The sequence below is a fragment of the Spermophilus citellus genome (genome assembly GCF_964194105.1).
Source record: "Spermophilus citellus genome assembly, chromosome: 1".
NCBI classification, from domain to species: domain Eukaryota; kingdom Metazoa; phylum Chordata; class Mammalia; order Rodentia; family Sciuridae; genus Spermophilus; species Spermophilus citellus.
This window is the reverse complement of record NC_138182.1, coordinates 214,853,289-214,874,339: the sequence shown is the minus strand read 5'-3', so window position 1 is coordinate 214,874,339 and position 21,051 is coordinate 214,853,289. Positions and strand designations below refer to the sequence as shown.

At 35.1% G+C, this 21,051-nt stretch overlaps 1 protein-coding gene across 11 annotated transcripts in view; it reads right to left on the bottom strand.

Moving 5' to 3' along the window:
• Nucleotides 1–3,761: 3,761 nt before the first annotated feature.
• MEF2C (myocyte enhancer factor 2C) overlaps nucleotides 3,762–21,051 on the bottom strand; it is a 184,766-nt gene continuing 167,476 nt past the window's right edge. For 6 of the 11 annotated variants that reach the window (XM_081290780.1, XM_081290789.1, XM_081290790.1 and 3 more), the window contains one exon: nucleotides 3,769–3,984. In XM_081290780.1, the coding sequence (XP_081146906.1) occupies nucleotides 3,934–3,984 (51 nt within the window). In that variant the 3' untranslated portion in view covers nucleotides 3,769–3,933. Of the gene's footprint in view, nucleotides 3,985–21,051 lie in introns of all 11 variants that reach the window. The other 5 variants (XM_081290781.1, XM_081290794.1, XM_081290796.1 and 2 more) reach the window with 4 other exon arrangements.

The window sequence follows — 21,051 nt, the reverse complement described above, 5'->3', positions numbered from 1 at the left end:
TTTTCAGGATTGATTTGAAAGAACCACTAAACTATGCATAAGTCGGTTTGCCTGCTCATATATTTCTGCTGGTGAAAAAACGTGTTTTACTTGAATTAAGTTTTACTTCCGTTGTTATTTAAAAACCATATCTGGAAAGTATCTTGCTTATGAGCTAAGTAATATAGTTGCCATTTACTTAATAATTTTTAAGTACTAGGCATTGAACTTAAATGCTTCATGTTTTCTTCTCTCACAACAACTATATAAGGCAGTTGTTTCTTTTTCTCTCGCTTTCTCCTTCCCACTCTTCTTCCCTCCCTCTTGTCTTTCAGTTTAAAAAACGGAAGCACAGACACATTAAGTGAGTTTTACACAGGTATAGGTGTACTTAATGGCAGGAGCCACTCACTCTTTCAGGTGGAGCCATATTTCTCCAGTGATCTCTACTCTATAGTTCTTGGTTGCCCATTAAAAGAGAAAGCCCTGATTAAGAAGCAGGAGCAGAAGCCATACAAGCTAAATTGGAGCTAACAATCAGTATAGAAAGCTTGAAGCAGATTTGTGTTTCCATCCCATTCAATGCTCTTCCAGGAACAGTGATTCCTGTGATGTCACTTCTGGCGATCTCTGCCTCATTTTTATCATACCTTTATAACTCTGTAAGAAATTCAAATATTTTTCATTCTCCTTTGGCAGTTTATTTAAAAATCTGTGGTTAGAATTGTGGAAGACATAGTGGAATGATATAAAGAGGGAGATCAAGTACCAGGACTAAAATTTAAAAAAGGACTTGTCCTTTGAAAGTTGTTGGCAACAGACCAATTATGGCAATACACAAAGAAAATAAAGTTATAGTTGGGTGCAATTTCATATTTTTTGAAAATTACTTTTCATTTTGCTAGTTCTGATAGAGAATCTTTGTATTTAAGACAAGAGAGAAAAATATGAAAAAAGACTCATTATATAGTGCTATACATTATAACATGCAATGATAAAGTAAATTTTTTAAATAAATGTGTCAAAATATGCAAAATATTCATCTGGGAAATTATGTACTTATTTGAATAAAGTCATTTCCAACAATATATTTGGATTCTTTTCCAATCTTCCTCCTTTTTCTTTTTTCTATTTTTTTCTTTCTTTTTTTTCCTCCTCCACCTTCCTTTTCCCTTTCTCTCCCCCCCCACCCAATTTGTCCTTGGAATCTATTTCTGAGACACATGAGAAAATGAAAATCATTTGTCTATTTTTTCCAAATGATATTTTTGAAAAAAAAGATTTTTTTTTTCAACTGAGGACAGTATGCTAATTTGAATACCATTTCTCTTGACTGTGGCAGACTTTTAGAATAATATGTGCCATACCAAAGAAGGTTTTCTATAAAAACTGTTTTTTCAGAAGTTGTTTTACAGTCACATTAGATTTATTATTAGGTTATCATCAAATCAAAATAAATGATACCATAATGTAAAAATTTACATTTTAAAGCTCCCATTGTAATGTATTTAGCATTGCAATCACTTCTAAAAACCAAGGAAAGCACCAAATCTCATAAGACAATCAGCAGTTAGACACAATCACAAGGAAAATATGAGTTATTTATAGGGAAAAGCGCTCATTTGTAGTCTTACATTCTATTGTAGCAAGGAAACATTTATTTTTACATGTAAAAATACACTAGAACCACTATTTAGGATGACCAAAATCTTGAGCATGAAATAACTTTGTCTTCATCATTTACTATTTATTGAACTTTTTTTTTCTTTTCTGTTTTATCAGCAAACTAAGTCTTTATTCTAGTGTTTCAGGGCTTAATTCTTTGCTTTCTGAAGTGATGCTTAGATGATTCTGGAAAATGAATCCATGATAATATATTGTTGACTCTAAATGTGTTAATGTCCACATCTTAGGCCACAACTCCTTAAGCTTCTCAGTTCAAATGTAAATTCTTCTTGTGTAGAGGATGGTGGTTGTTGGGGATTTAACACAGGGGTACTCTATCACTGAGCTACACTCACAGCGCCTCCCTCCCTCCTTTTTTTTTTTTTTTTTTCCTTTGAGATAGGGTCTCACTAAGTTGTCTAGGCTGGCCTTGAAACTGGGATACTCCTACCTTAGTATCTATCCTAAGTCATTGGGTTTACAGGCACAGGTCACTGTAGCTGGCTTCAGATGTGAATTCTAAGGAACATATTTGTAGAGAATACTCTTGCTTTTGTTGCCTAACTTCAAGTAACGGCTGAATAATTATACATCTTAAGCTCATTCTTTCAAGGCCAGCTTGTCTTAAATGTTTAAAAACTTATCAATGCAATTATGGAGAAAGTCCATTAGGTAAAGAACTGGAAACTACCATCTCTGGAACATAAAACTGCCAAATGAAAAACAGCAGCAAAGACAGATTTAGAATTCAGACAGTTTGGAAGATCAATTTCTAATTCTTAGAAATTAATTTTACAAGAGAATTCAATAGTAATTTGAATTGTTAAGCTTGTATTAGAAAGAATACTACTTTCCTCCTATGTTAAATCCACATTCATCTTTCTATCCTTAGAACAATTGCTTGGTAGCCTGGTATAACTGCTCTTCCCTGTTCCTGGAACACTCCCCCAGACATAAACATGTCTATGCCCTTCTCACTGCATTCTCAGGAAGCATTTCTGGATTAGACTGACTCAATAATCTAACATCCTATAAGTTCTTCTCTGTTACATTCATATTTTAAAAACAGAATCTACACCAATCTGAAAGAATTTTGTTTTTACATTCATTTACACTGTTTTTATCTACCACTCTTTACTAGAGTAAATACTATAAGCTTAGGAACTTCGTCTCCTTACTACAGACACTTAGTAAATATTAAATAAATGATTCAGTAAGCTTATCTGTAATGCAGATCATCTTTGAATATCTTAATCATTACCATCCTTCAATACAATGTGCACACACAAAAAAGTCACCTGATCTGGTCTGTTCTTCTAGCAAGAAAATAAATTTCTTAACCAGAAACAAACTATTGTGGGGGAAGCCAGAACCTGGTTTAGAAATTAATGCAGATGGTACATCCACTGTGACTCACAGAAGACAATTTCCAAGAAGGAAATCATGTATTGACCCTACAAAACATCAAGTATATATTAATTGTTGAATACTTGCATTCATTTATTTATTAATTCAGCACACGTATTTAGAGTGGCAAACCTATGGATGATACTATTTTTACAAACACAATTGATATAGTTCCTTCCCTCAGTGGTTAGAGAAATACATAATTGTCATTAGTTTTTCTGCAGCAAAAACTGCAAAGTCAGGAAAAATTAACTACAGTGCATCTAGTCTTTTATCTACTTCTTTTCACCTACACTTTGCCTTTCTTTAGGCATCTTTGTATCTGGCTTTTCTTGTTTCTTTAATCATTTATAGAAAAGTGTCTGATAGGACTAGGGTATGGCTTAGTGGTATAGTACATAGTTGATATGCAAAAGGCCCTGGGTTTAGTCCTCAACACTTGATATTCATCAGATATCAAGTATCTGATAAAGTTTCATACCAAAATGTGAATGACATTGTCGATCTCCTAGAGACAGTTATTTTTTTTTTCCAAATTAGAAAGTAAAAGAAAGGCTGTTTATAGAATTGTCAAACCAGAAAGAAGATAGAGTTATTTTTAAAGTCAGTACTACTGAAATCACAACAGCTAGGAAACTGCTTAATTTATTTATTCATAAATTTTGAGAACTTAGTAAAAAGGATTTTCTGTGAGATCTAATCATTGAGAGTCCATGTGCACTTCAAAAACCAAGTGAAACTTTCTTCAATGCATTTAATATTTGGAGAGAAGATTCTTTCACATGTTGTCTTCTTTCTTTTTCTTTCTTTTCCCTCTTTTCTCATTTCTTTCCTTCCACTTCCCTTTCTCCTGATCCTCCTTCCCTTTTTCCTCTTACTTCTTCACTCTTGTTCTTCCTGTTCTCCAGGAAATCCAGAAGATATCAGGAAATGCTATAAAACAAGAAGAGAAGGAGAGAGATTTCCAGGCAGATAGTAGCAGTGAAGAAATCGCCTGTAAGGGGCAGGTCAGTTTAGGGTTCTATTCAGATACCCACCTGCTTTGTATGGCTAGAGAAATAGCCATAACAAAGGGTCAATTCTAAGCTTAGGTATTTGAATTATTCATTAGTCAAAATTAATTTACCACTTAGAGACAGGAGACACACATGTTTTCTTGAACAATTATCACTAATCATCATTTTATACAGTAATTTATATGCTCTCATTATTATTAGCCCATGATTCTTTTCAATAACTCTGCCACAAAATGAAAAAAAAATTTAATTGGATCTCTTTACCTCTTGATATATTTCTTGGCATTTTTGCACTCTTCATCTGGCACTTGATGATTGGGTTTTCGGATTAGGCTAACTGTTGACATGCTCATGTAAAACATTCTTTCATTGAGCATATTGCATTTGTAGGGGAGGCCACCTTCTCCCACCTTCTGCCATATTGTATCCATTTTTTTTTAATATCAATTGTCCAAACATTGACTGTCACATTTTTCCCTTTTTGATTTTTAATGTGTACCCTAGTTGACACTTTAACTACTTCTACTAGTTGTCCATGCCTTGTCACAAAGACTGAAACTGACACAGGCTTTGCCTAACAATTGCCTTGAATAATATGGATTTCCTCTTCAAATCCTGCAGATCACCTTGGATATTTTCCTGCTAATCTTTTGTTCCAGTTTAATCTTTTGTTACAGTTCCAAGATTTGTTCTCTGCAACATTTATTTCATATTTTTTTATTTTTTAAATTAAAAAATTTTGCACCAAGGACTGAACCTAATGGCATCCCTTTTCAGATTTGGTCTCATTAAGTTGCCTAGGCTGGAACTTATGATTGTCCTGCCTCGGCCGGCCTGAGTTTCTGGGGTTACAGGTGTGCACCACTATGCCTGGCTCATATAATCACTTTTCAACTGAACTTCACACCAAATTCTTGAGATTAGCTGGTTTATGTCAGTTAGCATATGCCCCTGTCCGATTCATGAAGGAATGTGTACTTTATTGGAGATTTGCTTTAAATTTCACTGGCTTGAAATAATTCCACCCTGACTTAATGTAATACCTAAAATTTTTACTTTTAGAATGAACTGTATTACAAGGTGAGGAGAGAGGCAAGATCCTAGCAAAGGCCACTGCACTGACTCCTAACATCTACAGATTAAGAGTTATGGATTCAAACCATCACATTCAAGTACAGGTTCTCTTGATTTCCCAACTGGTTGACCTTGTGTTAAGTTACTTAGCACCTCTGGGTCTCAATTTTCCCTCACCTGTAAAATGGGTTTAATGATCGTTCCTGCCTCATAAGGTTCTTTTGAAGGTTCAATGCACTAGTATCTGAAAGCACTTGGTGCTTGCCATCTAGTAAGTATTTGGTGTCAGCAGAGTTGTGGTGATGATGGTGATGGCATGCATCTGTTTCTTGGAACACTGCAGGATGGTGTCTTGATGATGTGGACACAGACATATACATTTTCATCCCTAGAAGCTGGGTAAGAATGCCCTGAAGCACAGGTATATTCTATAGAGATCAGGCCTATACTGGGTTCCCCAAGAGAAAGTCCAGGGCAATCTCAACATCATGACATCACTGCTGCCTTGTGCTTTGTTCCTGGCCCTCCACTCATGTTCAGGGCACATGTCCTGACTAAGCTCTCTTCCCAGCTTTGTTCATTAATGACTCTGGGAAGATTAAGGGGTTGTGTAACTTCCACCTAAATCGTGGTCTTAACAGACATATGTTTTTCATTACCTCTTTATGGAATAAATTCTATGGCTACAAATTTTACATGGACATTTCCAACTCTTTTACCACCTTAAATAAAATGCTGTTTCAGTTTTGTATCCTACTTCAAGTCTGGTTACAACAGGCTCCTGCTTGCCACACTTTTAATGTATAAAGCCTACATTCTGGTTTATTGTTGAGTCTCTCAGCATTTTGGTCAGAAAGTGTTAACTGCAGTGATTGCTCTGACAGAGTCTTTATACAAGATATAATTTTCTTAACAAGGACAAGAATTAGATTACGATTAGTCTTTACCAAGACTGTAAAGTGAGGGTTTAAACTTCAAGACCTACCAAAACAATTATCTGTGTCATGACACACCACACACATGTACATGTGTGTGCATACTCACAGACTGCAGACACACAGGCAAAGACAAACATAGGATAACTTTGCATGTTATTGTGGAACATCCAGAAATCCAAAGACAAGGGACTCAATATTACATCAGTGGAAGGTGGTGTCACAATATCTCACTTGCCCCTTCTCCTCTACATGTGGAGAGAAGAAAAGGATCCTCCACTGTATATCCTGTGCTGAGGGAGAGAAACATACTACAAGGAGAGTGCCCCAAAGGGTTCAGATCATAGGCTGGGTTCAAATACCTTGTGTGCCTTCATGAGGTAAATTAATTTTTTTCAGGTAAATACAACAAAAATCATGTCATGTTAGCAATGTGGCATTTCCCATATAGCCCTAAATCATCATCGTTATAATTTAAACTTCAATTTAAGCATGTAAGATTGAAAAAAAAAACAGAAAGAACCAATTGTAAGAGGTATATAAGTATAAAATCTACATGTAAGAAGCAGCAACAATGAAGACATTAATGCTTAGTAGGTAAGTTTCCCTTGGTCTGATATCTTGCTTTACGGAAAATACTACAAAGAACATAATCTGAAGCAAAGAACATAATCTACAGTGGTTTAATTACTAAAGCCTCTATTTTTGCAGTTATGTTTCCTTTATCACATAACTTTGTAACATATACTTTGCCTTAGAATTCTACCTTAATGATATTAGGTATGATGACCCTTGAGTGGCTACTTTGCCCTCATATTGATTTCTTGGTTCAGTTGGCAGAAGATGGGAGTAAACCAGCTGGGTTGTTTGCCTGAACATGTCCAGGGGAATGGTTGGCTTGGCTCTTTGCTATAGCAACAGATGGTATTTCTAACTCTTCATGGCATTAGAGTTTCAAAATGTCTTCACAATAGGACTATTCTTCAGAAAAAAAAATTTATTTTACAAAGCACTAGAATACTGCTGTTCTGTCTTCAGTATTTAAAAACTATTTGCTTAGTGTAGGGAAAAACAAAATCATAGCCATCTCTCATCTCTCAGTCATGCTCTTTGGTCACAAATGACTGAAATATATTTTTTTAATTGCTCAGTTAAATATCTCTCTCAATAAAGAAAAACTTGTGGCCAAAGTCTAAAGGACTTTGTAACTATGTAACTATTTTATATAGTTACCTGAGAACTTGGTAAAAAGTTACTTCAAATCTTTTAATTATGTTGACCCAATATATGTATCTTATAATGGATGAATAAGACTTTTATCAGTCCACTATTTCAAAATCTTTAAAATTCACCATTGGAGAACACTATTTTTTTAGGCAAAAATGCAATCAAACATATAAGGATTTATTTTTTGCTTCTTCTTCCTATTCTTATTTACTCTTCACATTACATGTAGTAACTATGCAAATCAAGATATCTAGATAGTACCTGATCCTTCAACTTAAGATAGTTGAAGATTTTAACTTGCTTTAACTAACTTTTTTTTTAGCTAACTTAAAGAACTTTGGATTCTCTCTGTTTATAGATTCAAGTTCTTGTGAGTATAACAAACCTACATTATTAGATTAGCTGAAATTCTCCTTGACAAGTCCCTGAGGAGATTAGATAAAATAAGATGGCAACATACAGGAGACTGAATTTGTAAGTAGAATACAACTCTAATATCTAAATAATTTAGGTTGTATGTTAACTGTTAGCAAGGAAGAACATGTTTTTATGGAATTACTCATTTATTGTAAGTGGAGGAATTATCTCTCACAAAACTGAGGTATGGAGAGCTGTTATGTATGTTACCCTATGTATATGTAAGCTTATTTGGAAATATTGCATGAATTAACTGGAAATGGATATTACTAGCTGCTCAAAGAAAGGATAATAGATTTTATATTAACCAAGCACATTTATATGCTTACAAGACTACAAATAAAATAGCAAAATGTGGATGGTATTCTTCCCTTAAAAATTCACCTTAATCTCATTTTATTTAAATGCATATAAAAATAAACACCATGGTATTAAAGTTATTGATTTGAAGCATAAATGAAAGTTTTATGCTAGTTACTAATCTTAGTTTGAACTTTAATCTTTATGTTTCCAATAGTAGTCAATGACCTTGTTCAAGGCCAGAATATATTATCATCATTTAAACTTTATGTTTTTATATTTCAGTATAAAATATTTCAAATGTGCAGAAAAATAAAAACAAAATAACAAAAATATTTAGAATAACTATCCTCTTTTGAAAGATCATGTTGTTTGATTTTTTGGGGGGGCGGGCGGGGACAGTGTACTGGGGATTGAACTAAGGGGCACTTGACTACTGAGCCACATCCCCAGCCCTATTTTGTATTGCTTAATTTAGAGATAGGGTCTCACTGAATTGCTTAGTGCCCCACTGTTACTGAGACTGACTTTAAACTCAATCCTCCTGACTCAACCTCTTGAGATGCTGGGATTACAGTGTGCCCCACTGCGCCCAGTTTGTTTGATTTGTTTTTCTCTCTCTTTTTGAGTGGTGTTAGGGGGATTGAACCCAACACTAATCTCACATGCTGGGCAAACTACTACTGAGCTACACTTCCAGACTTCTTTTATTTAAAGAAATGTTAGAAATTAACTATCTCTCCACATTCTTATCCCTTCTCTGATCTTTTCCTTTCTTTTCAGAAGTAACTACCTTCCAAAAATTAGTATGTTTCTCCTATATATTTTGAACATCTTTTACTACATATTTACTTATGGATCCAGAAAATTACTTTTTCTATAAAAATTGTGTTTTAAATGCCAGGGACAGTGTAGTACACTTGCAGTCCCTGATACTTAGAAGGCTGAGGCAGAAGGATTGAAAGTTTGAGGCTACTTTTGGCAAATTAGTGAGACCCTGTCTCAAAAAAATAAAGTCTGTGGAAGTAGCTCAGTGGTAGAGTGCCTCTGGCTTCAATCCTTAGTACAAGTATCTTAAAAAAAGAAATAAAAGAAAAGAATTTGCTTTATTCCATGTTGATTCATGGAAATTAACTATTCATCAGTAGAGGAAATGAAAAACCAGTTTATTCTTAAAATGAATAACACTGAGAGTTAATGTGAATAAAATATATCTAAATGTAGTTACATACTATGCTTATAGCTCAGTGGTAAAGCACTTGCCTAGCCCATCTGAGGAAATGGGTTCAGTCCTTAGCACCACCTAAAAGTAAATACATAAAATAAAGGTATCATGTCCATATATAACTAAAAATATATATATTTTTAAGTTTTAACCAATTTAAAGAGCTCAAAAGTTATAGGATATTTTATTTTACTTATATCATCATTGCCAAATTAAAAAATATTTGCTGAGAATTGATCCATTCCTGGTACCATTCTAGCAGCTCAAGATACTGCAGTGAACAAGAAGAAACACAGTTTTGGCTAGTTTGTCATCTGGAGAATGGATCAGTTAGGCCAGCCTGTGGTTGCCATCAGGGGAAAGAAAGAAGCATCATAGCCAATAATGGTCAGGGTAGAATTCTGAAGTTTCAATTGGTATCTATAGCCTGTCTTTTGTCTCAAGGGGATAAAAACTTTCCATGAATGGCTGCATTCAGCAACTAGGAATTTTTTGGAGTTGACTTTTTTGGAAAAGGCTATTCCAAGGCTTTATAATACCAGTGATTGTGATTGGTTAGGCATACAGAATAGCTATTAAATGCTTTGATATTTGGTCCATTGTTGGGTGACCTTTGAGACAAAAGGTATACATTCATACTGCAGATAATCTAGAAAAGCTAAAAACATGACATAGTTTGACTTCAGGGACCACAATGGTATGATCAGAGTCAGATGGTTAGCTCTGAACAGTTACATCATAACCTGAGAAAGTGTCAACAGCGGTCAGACATTGATGGTAGTATTGAGAGTGGGTCAAATGTGCAATACAGTCAAATTTTCAGAAATAGGCAGAGACAATGCCTGTTCCAGTGTAGTGATTTGTTGAAAGACAAACAATCCCAATTTTATTTAGTAGCAGCCCCAAATTTGGCTTGGAGTGGTAGGAACTGAACCATAAATATATTTATTTAACTTGTACTCAGGCCATGCTGGTGGATATGTTAACATGTGTGATACAGGCTGAAGAATATGGGCTAATCATCAGCTTCATACAGGTCAGTCTCAATAGTCTTTTTTTTTCTTTTTTTTGTGGTGCTGGGGATTGAACACAGGGCCTTGTGCAAATGAGGCAAGCACTCTGAACTATATCCCTAGCCCCAAGTCAGTGTCATTAGAAAATGTATCCTTACAAAGCAGTCTACGTGACTGATTTTAATTTTCCCATTAACATTCATAATTTCTTTTTAGTTTAGTGCCCCTAAACAGGGCTGTCTTTAGTAAGCCTATAGCCTTCCAAGTGGTATACCCTATATCCAGCCATCATTAAAGACCAAGAGCCAATCAAAACATAGCATCCATGGTATTTAGAAGTATTGTGTGTGGCAAGGATAATAGCTTTCAATACAGCTTACTGTGGTGATGGGTTCTTACCAGAAGCAACTGCCTTCCTTTTTCCATTTGTTGGAGAGTAAGCAACAACTAGGACACCCTTTTTTTGGAGCTTGTTTCAATTCTACCTCTTATTGTTTAGCCTTGTTAACAGGTACAACAAAGGGATCCATTGCCCACCTACTCCCATCTACCACTTGGGCAGGAACATTAATTCCTGAATTCCAGTGAATCTTTTCATTTCACATTTGAATGCAAACTGTGAAACTCTTTGTCCTTCCTCTTTTAAAAAGCTGAGTTTCTGTCACCACTCTACCCCCTTGCCAAACTCACAAGCTAAAATTTTAGTCCGTTATTATCTTCTGAGTCAGACACAAAAGACTCGTGGCATGCAAGCACCATGATCTTCAACATATCAGCACTGGTTCCCCTAGTCCACAGTCTCATGGGAGCAATGTGATGAATGATACGCACACTGTGGGGTTTTGTTGTGGTTGAGGAACACTGATTTGGGGGAATCTACCACATTTATAGCAAGCAGTAAAACAGTCCATACTTACTTAAGAGGGACATACTACTTTATCTTTCAAGGTTGCTTCCTACAAACTCAACCCTGAAAAATAGCCTGGGTAAAGGTGTCTGGTTTTGTAGTCCTGACCACAGGATGAATGTCAACATGAGAGACTCATGAAAGTTTTTCTACGCAATAATACTTCTTAATATCAGTTTCATTTTCTACTATTTCTGAAAAAATTTAACCTAATTTAAAATATGTGTAATTAATTTTCATTTAAGTATGCTTTAATATTTACTTCAGTACTCCTCAAGGTTGGATCCAGGTAAGGAGAATAATAATTTATTATGCCCAGTTATTCCCTGGAACCCTGCGTTCAGGTGAATATATATTTATTTTTCATTGACATGCTGTGAATGTGTACTTTCAGGGCTATGGAGGAGGAAACTGACCAGAGAAGTTAAACAATTTTTCTGCTTAACTTGTAGTTGGCCAAGGGGGCTTTCTAACACAGATTTCATTATACAATCTTTTGACCACATCACACTGCCACTTTATCAATGTCCACAACACTTTAAATGATACCATGAATATTTAAGACATTTTTAAACATGTAATAAATTATGTGATATTACTAAGAACTTCCGACATATTACATTATAAAAACAAGACCAAAAGTAGAGGCTACTTTAATCCATATGATAGATTATAAATTAAACAAATGTTGATGTCTCTGTGGGACTCTTTCTTGGTTAGCTTTACTTTTTTTCTTATTTTTTTTTTCATCAGGTTAAATTTATTCATTCTAAAGGATGGACCTTTGTGGGTTCTCAACTTCTGGAATGCAACTATATGTCTTTTTTTTTTTTTTTTTTTTTTGCTTGTCACCTTTTCTATACACATGCAACCCTCTTCTTCAGCATGAAGAAACTCTGGGAGCAATGGAAGAGTCACTCTTTGATGTTACTCAGGAAAAATGCATAAGTAATCCAGGAACTTTATAATGTAGGCTCAAATATCTACACTGCAGAATGAAGTTTTCTTAGGCTTTTTCCACTTGTCTTCATATACTTGGCCTGCTTGGGTGTGCACAGCCATGCAGTGATGATAGACAAATGAGAATGAGCAAAAGCCATGGTGGAAAATCTTGTGGTCTCATGGAGTTAATGTTCTGAAGGAGACATCCAGGTAGACAAAAATCAAGAGCTCTTTTCTACAGGTTTTCTATCACTCTGATTCATGTTAATGAACTTTATATAAATTATATGTGTGTATGTAGTTTATGTGTGTGTGTAAATGCTGAATGTTAGCTAGTATTTTATGCATGTATTTAGTTAAGTGCATAAAATAATCCTTAATATGTTATAAAAATATTTTATATTTTAATGTTTTAGATCTCTTTTTCTTAATAATTGAAAGAAGATTAAAATGTCTATTCCCTATTCCATTCTAGTATTTTTTTTTCTATTGATCACATGTACTTTTCTCTGAAATTCATGTACCCATGGATTCTACTCAAGCTTCAGAGTACTTAAACAGATAGGTCTTGTACTTAATTTCACTAAGTGCAACTCAAAATGCACTTGAGTCTTCTGTTTTCATTTGAGTTGTTCTTTATTTAACCCTCAAAGGTAGATAGATCAATTTCACAAAGAAGTTGTTTAGTATTACTTACTAGTTGCTTTGACTATCATTTTTGGTATTACTATTATTTATTGAAGCTCCAAATATTTTTCCTTGAAAGAAAGTAAATGAAAAATTTTTTGGGGGGAATAATCTTAAGACAAAAGGTAAACATTCTAGCTTTCTTAATCTTTCTTATCTTGTGATGTTCAATATCATGTTAAATAAGAATTTAAGAATATGGTATAAGACCCTCAATAGCAACTAGTCAAAGGATTTAATATCTTGGAATAAATAATAACTTCATCCTTTTTTTTTAAAATTTTTTTTAATATTTATTTTTTAGTTCTCGGCGGACACAACATTTTTGTTTGTATGTGGTGCTGAGGATCGAACCCGGGCCGCATGCATGCCAGGCGAGCACGCTACCGCTTGAGCCACATCCCCAGCCCCATAACTTCATCCTTGAAGTAGTCAATTTATTTGATGAATGTTGTTACATTACATGATCAGTCTCAATGTAATCATATTAATTTACCTGTATTTTGGCATTTGTGATAATTTGACCAGGAGTGAACTGAAGTTTACTCCCTTTATCTATGGTAAAATAATAACATAAACATTGTGGGGGAGTATGTTCAAAGTACTTAAGAAGACTAACACTTTATTGAGCAGTTTCTCCTGATTTGCAAGTACAATAATTATTTTTTGGAGCAGGCCCTACTGCATTTCAACAGAAGGCACCTTAGAGTAGTAGTGCCTACTATTCTTTTTTTTTTTTTTTTTTTAAACTAGGATCTAAACCAGGGGCACTTTTCCACTGAGATACATTCCCAGACCTTAAAATTTTTGTTTTGCGGCAGGCTCTTACTAAATTGCTGAGGGTCTTGCCAAGTTGCTTAGGATGGTCTTGAATATGTGATCCTTCTGCCTCAGCCTCCTGAGTTGCTGCGATTTCAGGCATGTGCCACCCCTCCTGGCTACTATTTCTTATAATATTCTGAAACTGATATTTCTCTTCACATAAATATTTTTTTAATCGAGGTAAAACTGACATAAAGAAAAATGTGTAGATCTTAAACTGGCAATTAAATGATGAGAAACTCTTTGTGCCTCTTGCACTCAGTCCCCACCTCACAGGTAACCACTACTTTGATGTCTATTAATGCAGATTAATTTTGTGTGTTTTTGAACTGCATATGTATGGACTCATACATTATGTTCTCTTTTGTTTCTGACTTCTTTCACTTACCATAGTTTTTGTATGCATTTTAATGAATGATTTTAATAATTATTATCATAATTGGTGCCAAATTGCTTACATTCTTCTGCATCTGGTCATATATAATTTCCTAATTCTAAAATTTTACCCTATGCATACACATTTCTAATTTTCTGAAATTTAAAAACAAAAGTTCAGGGCCACATGGCTCCCATTCTTGGTTCTTCCCATTCATGGTGACTTTCTCTTCTATTCCCATATTTTATAAAATGCATTATTAAATACAGGTAGAAAACTGAGGTCTCAAGGGCTGATGTATATGTCCCCATACTGTTGTCAGAACCTTTAAAATGGATTGTGTAGAGGACATATTGTTTAGGACATGTAAACCATTTTTCTAAGTTCTTCCTTTAGAATTAAATTCAAAGGACAAATAGCATCACTGGCCAGAGTTTTCAGGGGCAATGTTGTAGAATGTATTATTCATGTATTGTCTGTAGAAGTCTGAAGTAGAACATGTGTTTTGATTTAGTAAAGAATTTTTCTTTAGCATGTTTTAAAAGTAGGACTTTGTGCACGCCAAGTGCATAACTAGAATATTAATCGTGGAGGACAGGAAAGTGAAGAAGCCTGTTTTGCACCTTTTTAATCATACTTGAAAATATAGTAGATGAATTAGCAAGTACCAGAAAGTAACACCTCTCCATGCTGTTTCAACAGACCATTATGGACACAGAAGTTGTAGGGAGGACGTGTCCTCTATGTTTTCATACTAGAGCTGGACTGGCCACATGTGGGAGCAGGTTACAATGACAACGAACAGGGTAGTTGTATGTTCAACAGAAATTCAGCCAAGGTCACTGGATTTTAAAGTCTTAATGATTAGATGTATCAAGAAGATAATCTTGATTAGGCAGAGTATTAGCTTCATGGAATGAATTCTGAATCTAGGTTTAAAAAATGGAGATAAGTGGCTGAGAAAACAGCAAAGAAACTCCAAATATAACTCGAAAATATTTATAATGGATTTAATTAGGGGAAATTGCTTTAATAAGGCTATTTGGACAGCTGGTGTAGTTGATAGAGAAGCAAACTCCTAATCTTAAGGTTGGGGTCTTATCCTCTGGAGATAACAGCTGGGGCCTTTTGTACCTGGACGCAAGCCTATCCGTCCTGAGTTTGCTGGACACACTGGCAGCTTCTAAAGTTCTCTTCAGTTTGATGAGAGCTTTTTATAAATTTATTTGGTGGGAGGCATTTGTGATTTTGGGGAAGTTTTTTTTCCAAACGAAAACCCTTTTCTAAAAACAAGCAGCACATTCTTATAGTAAAAAAAAATCAGAAAAATATTAAAAATACATGTTGTCAAGTCTTTCTCTCATTCACCTCTTTACCCACTCCCACCCCTGCCCCATTTTGGTAACTTACTGCATTGGCTTCTTTATATATCCTTCCAGGGTTTCTTTATGGAAATATAAGAACATTTCTTTTTTTTTTTTTTTTTTGTATTTTATACCCTACTCCATTATTGCTTTTTTAATCTATCAAAGTGTTATGAAAGTTTTCCATATCAGTACATAGAGGCTTTGATTTGTTTTATTTATTATTATTATCATTATTTTTTAACTGTTGAAGTGCATTCCATTGTGTGGCTTACCGAAACTTAACTTTTAAGCACACCTTTATAGACAGGCACCTTCTCTATACTTAATTTAAAAAAATACTACACATATAATCTTTTGCATAAAACAGGCTTGCATTTTCAAGCAGGGCTCCTATTTATAAAAAGTAAAAAGCCATCTTATATGGAATACTTATGAAATAAATGCTTGAAGGAGGTAATTCTCTTTCTGTAACAATAGCTTCTAGGGAAGTCTCTCTGTGTTCACATATTTAGACCACTAGTGGGAGCTTTGGGATGGACATCCACGATAGCATGGCTTTTTCCATGAGTAGAGCATGCACTTTGAGCTTCAACAAAGCAGGGACATACCAAATGGTCTTTTGGGAAAGAATATATTACTAAGGAAATAAAAATACATACTGTAGTAGAAAATTCAGATTTCTTTAATCATTGTGTTATGAAGTGAAGCTAAATAACTCATGAAAGAGTATAAATCTTCATCTTTTGAGTGATTTAAAAAGACTATAAAATTAATCAAGACTATAAAAATCTTGATTGAGCCCATAGCAACTTGTGAGTTAGTGACAACCCACAATTGTCATAGAAAGTGAGTACTTAAAGAAAGTAAATAACCTGACAAATGTTACCTTGCTTGTGAGGGTTAAAGTTGGTCTGATTCTCAATTAGGATCTCAGAAGTACTGCATCTTTGTTACAGTGTCATCCAACAGGTTAAATATGATAATGTGGGTCAAATTCACCAAAGAAAAAGCACTTAGTGTATGCTAATGTCTTGCCCTCACTCACACCAGCTTCAGCTTGTTTTCTCAGGCTGCCCTCTGCCATCCCAGGTGCTGGTTCTCTTTGTGGAGGGTGGACAGATCAAGGGAACTGAAAAGGACTCTGCATTGCTGGCTTTGGAGTGTCTTGAGAAAGTGCTCTCCTACCTAATTTCTATTCAGCCTGGAATTGCCTCACTAGTAGTACATATTCCCTCCCTTTCAACCTGGCTCTAGTCCTGAGCAACTAGATTCCAAGCATGATCATCATTTCCATCTGGTCGAGAGCAGGGATGAGTATAACAGGGCTGGAAGTTCTTCAAGTTGGAGGTAATCAAGACTGGGATGTGATGAAACTAAAGATCTGGTAATCAAGGCTGCCACTGGAACCAGAGATTATTATAGGATAATAAACCACGAATATTTCCCCACATATTTTTCTAACTCTACCTTTCAGGCAAAAGTTCCCAAAGAGAGATGCTGAGCCTGGGAGAAGAAAGCTTAAAGAGTAGCCTCATTTTCAGTGATGGAGATATTTGTCTCAGAAAACAGGGAAGTTGGAATTCAAGGGCAATACACAGTAAGGAATTGAACTCGGCTTTTTTCTTGCTTAGAAGTCAGTCTCTAAGGATAACATGCAGGAAAGATGCCACAGTAACAGGTGCAAGAAAAATGAAAATTCAGATGCTCTGTCCTGAATAGCTTTCTTTTGTCAATTTCAATTACTCTACTTAATCCAGACACCCAAAAATGACTGAAATAAAAGAATCCCATTCAATTTGGGCTTTGGGGGACACATGACACAATTCTCAAGCCATTGATTGGGAAGGTCCAGATTTTTTTTTTTATTCTTCTTCCTAGATCTCCCAGTGTATCTCCTGTCCATTTCAAAAACCCTCTTTTGGCTCTTGACCTTGCTAGCTTCTCAAATCAGCTCTCATATTTTTCTTACCAAAGTTTGTGATAGATTAATCCATAGGAATAGTCTGAAATTCAATACCTGCTAGACAAACACTCGTGATCTCTCTTGCCTCCTATACCATTTTATTGAAATGGTTCTCTCAGCTGTTACTCAAGAGTCAGTCATGTCCTTTCCTCCATCTTCCTTGTGACCTCAACAAAGCCCTCAACATTGCTGAATATTTCTTTCTTTCTTTTTTTTTTTTTGAAACCTCTTCTGCCTTGGCAGCACTTCAGTGTTCCTTCTGTGTTACTGCTCATTCTTGAGTTCTTCACCGTTTTTGTTTTTGTTTTTTTCTTTTCTATTCTGCAGTTCTTTTCTCTTTTAAGATATTTTTTTTGTCTCCCTTTCCCCTTCTCCTTGACAAGCTCACTCACTTATAGGTGTGGCATTCAGTAATACCTCCCCTGTTAATGATATCCCAGCCTCCATATTCAGCATTAACTGATAGCCTAAGTCTGTCTATATTTACAACATTCTCATGGATACAAGTCAAATTCAACATGCTGAAAACTGAATTAGTTACCTTCCTCATGAAGTGGTGATTCCACTGTTTGCAATTTGAATATTACTGGCATCCTAATCATTTCTTACAACTGCAAACTTTAACAATTACTTATGTATCATCACTCCTACCATTACATTTGATAAATTTTGACAATTCTGTCTCTACTAAGTCTTTCAACTGATTTCTTAAACTCCAGATATTAAGATATTCACAATTATATAATCAGACCCCTAAACAACTCTTGCAATCTGGTCTCTTACTGTTCCCTTTGACATGGTTGTATCTTATTTAAATACAATGGTCCCCAATTCCTGCATATTTGTCTCTCACTTTCTCATCCCTTCCTTTTATTTACTATTTCTTCTTCACAGAAAGCCCTCACCCAGGGCTGGAATCATAATTGTGGAGCCCTTGTTGAATATGTCAGGGTCTTGTTGGAAAGTAGGAAAAGGTACCTTCTGTTAAAGATATTAAAATACAAAACTTTTTATCTTTTCTTTTTATCTCCTCTGCTAGTGCACATGCTCCATTGTCCCACTGGAATTTACCTATAAAACATAAGCTCATGATAAAAAAACGAGTATGTCAGGATAGAGGGCTGGGGATATAACTCAGTGGTAGAGTACCTGTCTAGCACGTGTGAGGCTCTGGGTTCAATCCCCAGTACTTGGGGGTAGGAGGGTGGGACACACACACATGAATTTAAGGATGGTGAGAGCAGAACAGTAAACACAGGACAGGCCCATGTGACAACCACAGGGGTCACATGAACACAAAGTCATCCTTCCTGGCCTGTATAATCTTGCTCACCCTTCAAAAACAAGTGAAAGGCTGCTTCTGCTGGATAGATGAGGAGGTGTCCACACTCTGAGCCTCTGTTCTACCTCACACTAACGGCTGGCAAAGTGCTTCTTCCCTCATAGCACTTTGTTGACTTTTCTGAGAACACTTTCTGTGTCCCATTAGTTAATAAGTTTCCTAAAAGCAAGAACTACATCTTCATTCATCCTGGAATTTACCATGAACTACATATAATTATTGCTTAATAAATGTTTGCCAAAAATGTATAAAGAGAACAAAGCAAAAACCACTGTTATTTTGAAACCACATGCAACATTCCCTGAGCTAAGTTCCTTGTTTTTCAGAGCAGGAATCACTGCTAATGCAAAAGTCCAACTTCTCCAGTTGGCTAGCAGTGCCTTCTTGTTTTTCTTTTCAGTTTCCAAATTCACTTAATTTATCTTAATATTGTTCTTTTAAAAGGACATTCCTTTTAGGAATTATAATTAAATTTTGGCAATGGGCATATTTTGTAGTTTTTAAGCATGTATGAATTCACTCAAATATTTAGATATGAGTCTGTGTTTTCAACTTGTTTTTTTTCTTTTTGGTCACTAACCTATTCTGATGAAAAAATAAATCTTCTGGAAATATTTTCTACATATTTTAGTTAATTATCTCATGGTAACTTCTTTCTTAATGATCTTTGGAAAATTCTATGCATTTAGAAGGTTATCAGAGATCTTCATGGAAAACTGTTTTGAAAAAGAGATTGAACCACTCAATAAGAAACTTAAGCTTCCTACACTGGTGAAATACCACATTACCCTAAGAACTGTAATCCTGTTCACATCCCCCTCACACAGACACACGTATCCATCTTTTCATAAATTTTGAGTTGAAAACTGAGAAAGCTCATTTATGCTTGGGGAATATGCTGCTCTTTTTAAAAAAATACACAATAAAGTGGAATAAATTTAAACAGCAAAACATTAATTAAAAAAATGCACCACAGACACTGCATCACTAAGAAAGCCAGTAACTTTACTGAATTGTCTGCAAAATACAAATTATACCTTATTTCCAGCAGGAGAAACTTTTGAAAATTTCCCACTTTAATTCACTACAGACAGCTGAATTAAGTCCCTTGAGATACACAGATGTGGTTTAACTTAGTTATAACATCTTGTCATCTAGTGGCGACAAAGTCCAGCTTATGCCGCTGTGAGCCTCTATTTGAATATTTGTTGCAAATGCTTGTATGCCCTCATTTACAAGCTATTTTTAATTACTGTCATTTAATGGAAACAAGTCCCCAGAAAAAGAAAAAGAAGAAAAATGATACAGCAAACCATCTGAAGCAATCCAAGTCCTATGCCTACAGTGACCCAGGTCTATTTGCTCTAAGAGTACACCGATGCTGCTTGCAAACCACAACAGAATCCATTACTTAGCTGACCTCTCTGAATAAAACTGAGGTATGAATCAATCTGAGGTATGAACAGGGAAGGCGAAATGCAATACCTGATTATGAAAATAACCAAAATGGACAAATTTAATGTAGAAGATATGTGGCTTGGATTGCTCCACATCTTTGGTTAAAACATATTAAGAAAAGCCTGTAATTACATCTGTAGTCTGAAGCATTCTAACAGACACCAGAATTCCAGCAATCTTCAAAAGATCTGTAGTGGCAGGAAATTAACGCCATACAAGGGACGACATCACAGCAGATGGCACAAACGAGAACAGATGAAGTATGCCATGCTTAGGCAACAGCCTTTATTGAGGGTTCAAGTGGCTTCTTCTTAAAAAAATTTTTTTTTTAAAGAAAGAAATACAAAGCATTTACTCTCCGAAAAAACAAACCAAAAGGGATAAAGGGGCAAAAATGCTATCTCTAAATTAAAAGATAGGTATGTAAGAAAATAAATATGTAGAAGTGTGAGAGGGCAGACATTCTTTTCAAAAGTGTATTGGGATTTTTTAAAAATGCTCATTTTAGTTAACCTTTAAATGATCTAAGGATGACAGGTATTTTCATATTCATCATTACAAAATGTTAAATTCCATCTCTGGGAAAAATAAGCCATTTTACTAAAAAGCAGTTTTAAAAAGATTGAAATGAACAGCCTCCACACACCAATGCATACAATATACAGGTTGTGCAGCTTGTGAATACTGCATCGCTGTTTCCAATTTTTAAGCTCAATATTACCAAAAAAAATCTTTTAAGATAGGATAGGTATAACAATACTTGAAGCTGTGTAAAATGCCACTTAAGGTCTTTTGCTTGCACTTGCAATGAAGAATGTTGTCTAAAATGTTGCTCTAGGACAGGTAATGTAAAGTAATACTTTCTCAGGGCGCTGCCCTAACTCCTGGATACAAAGGATTTACTGTGATAAAAACCATACTAACTTTGC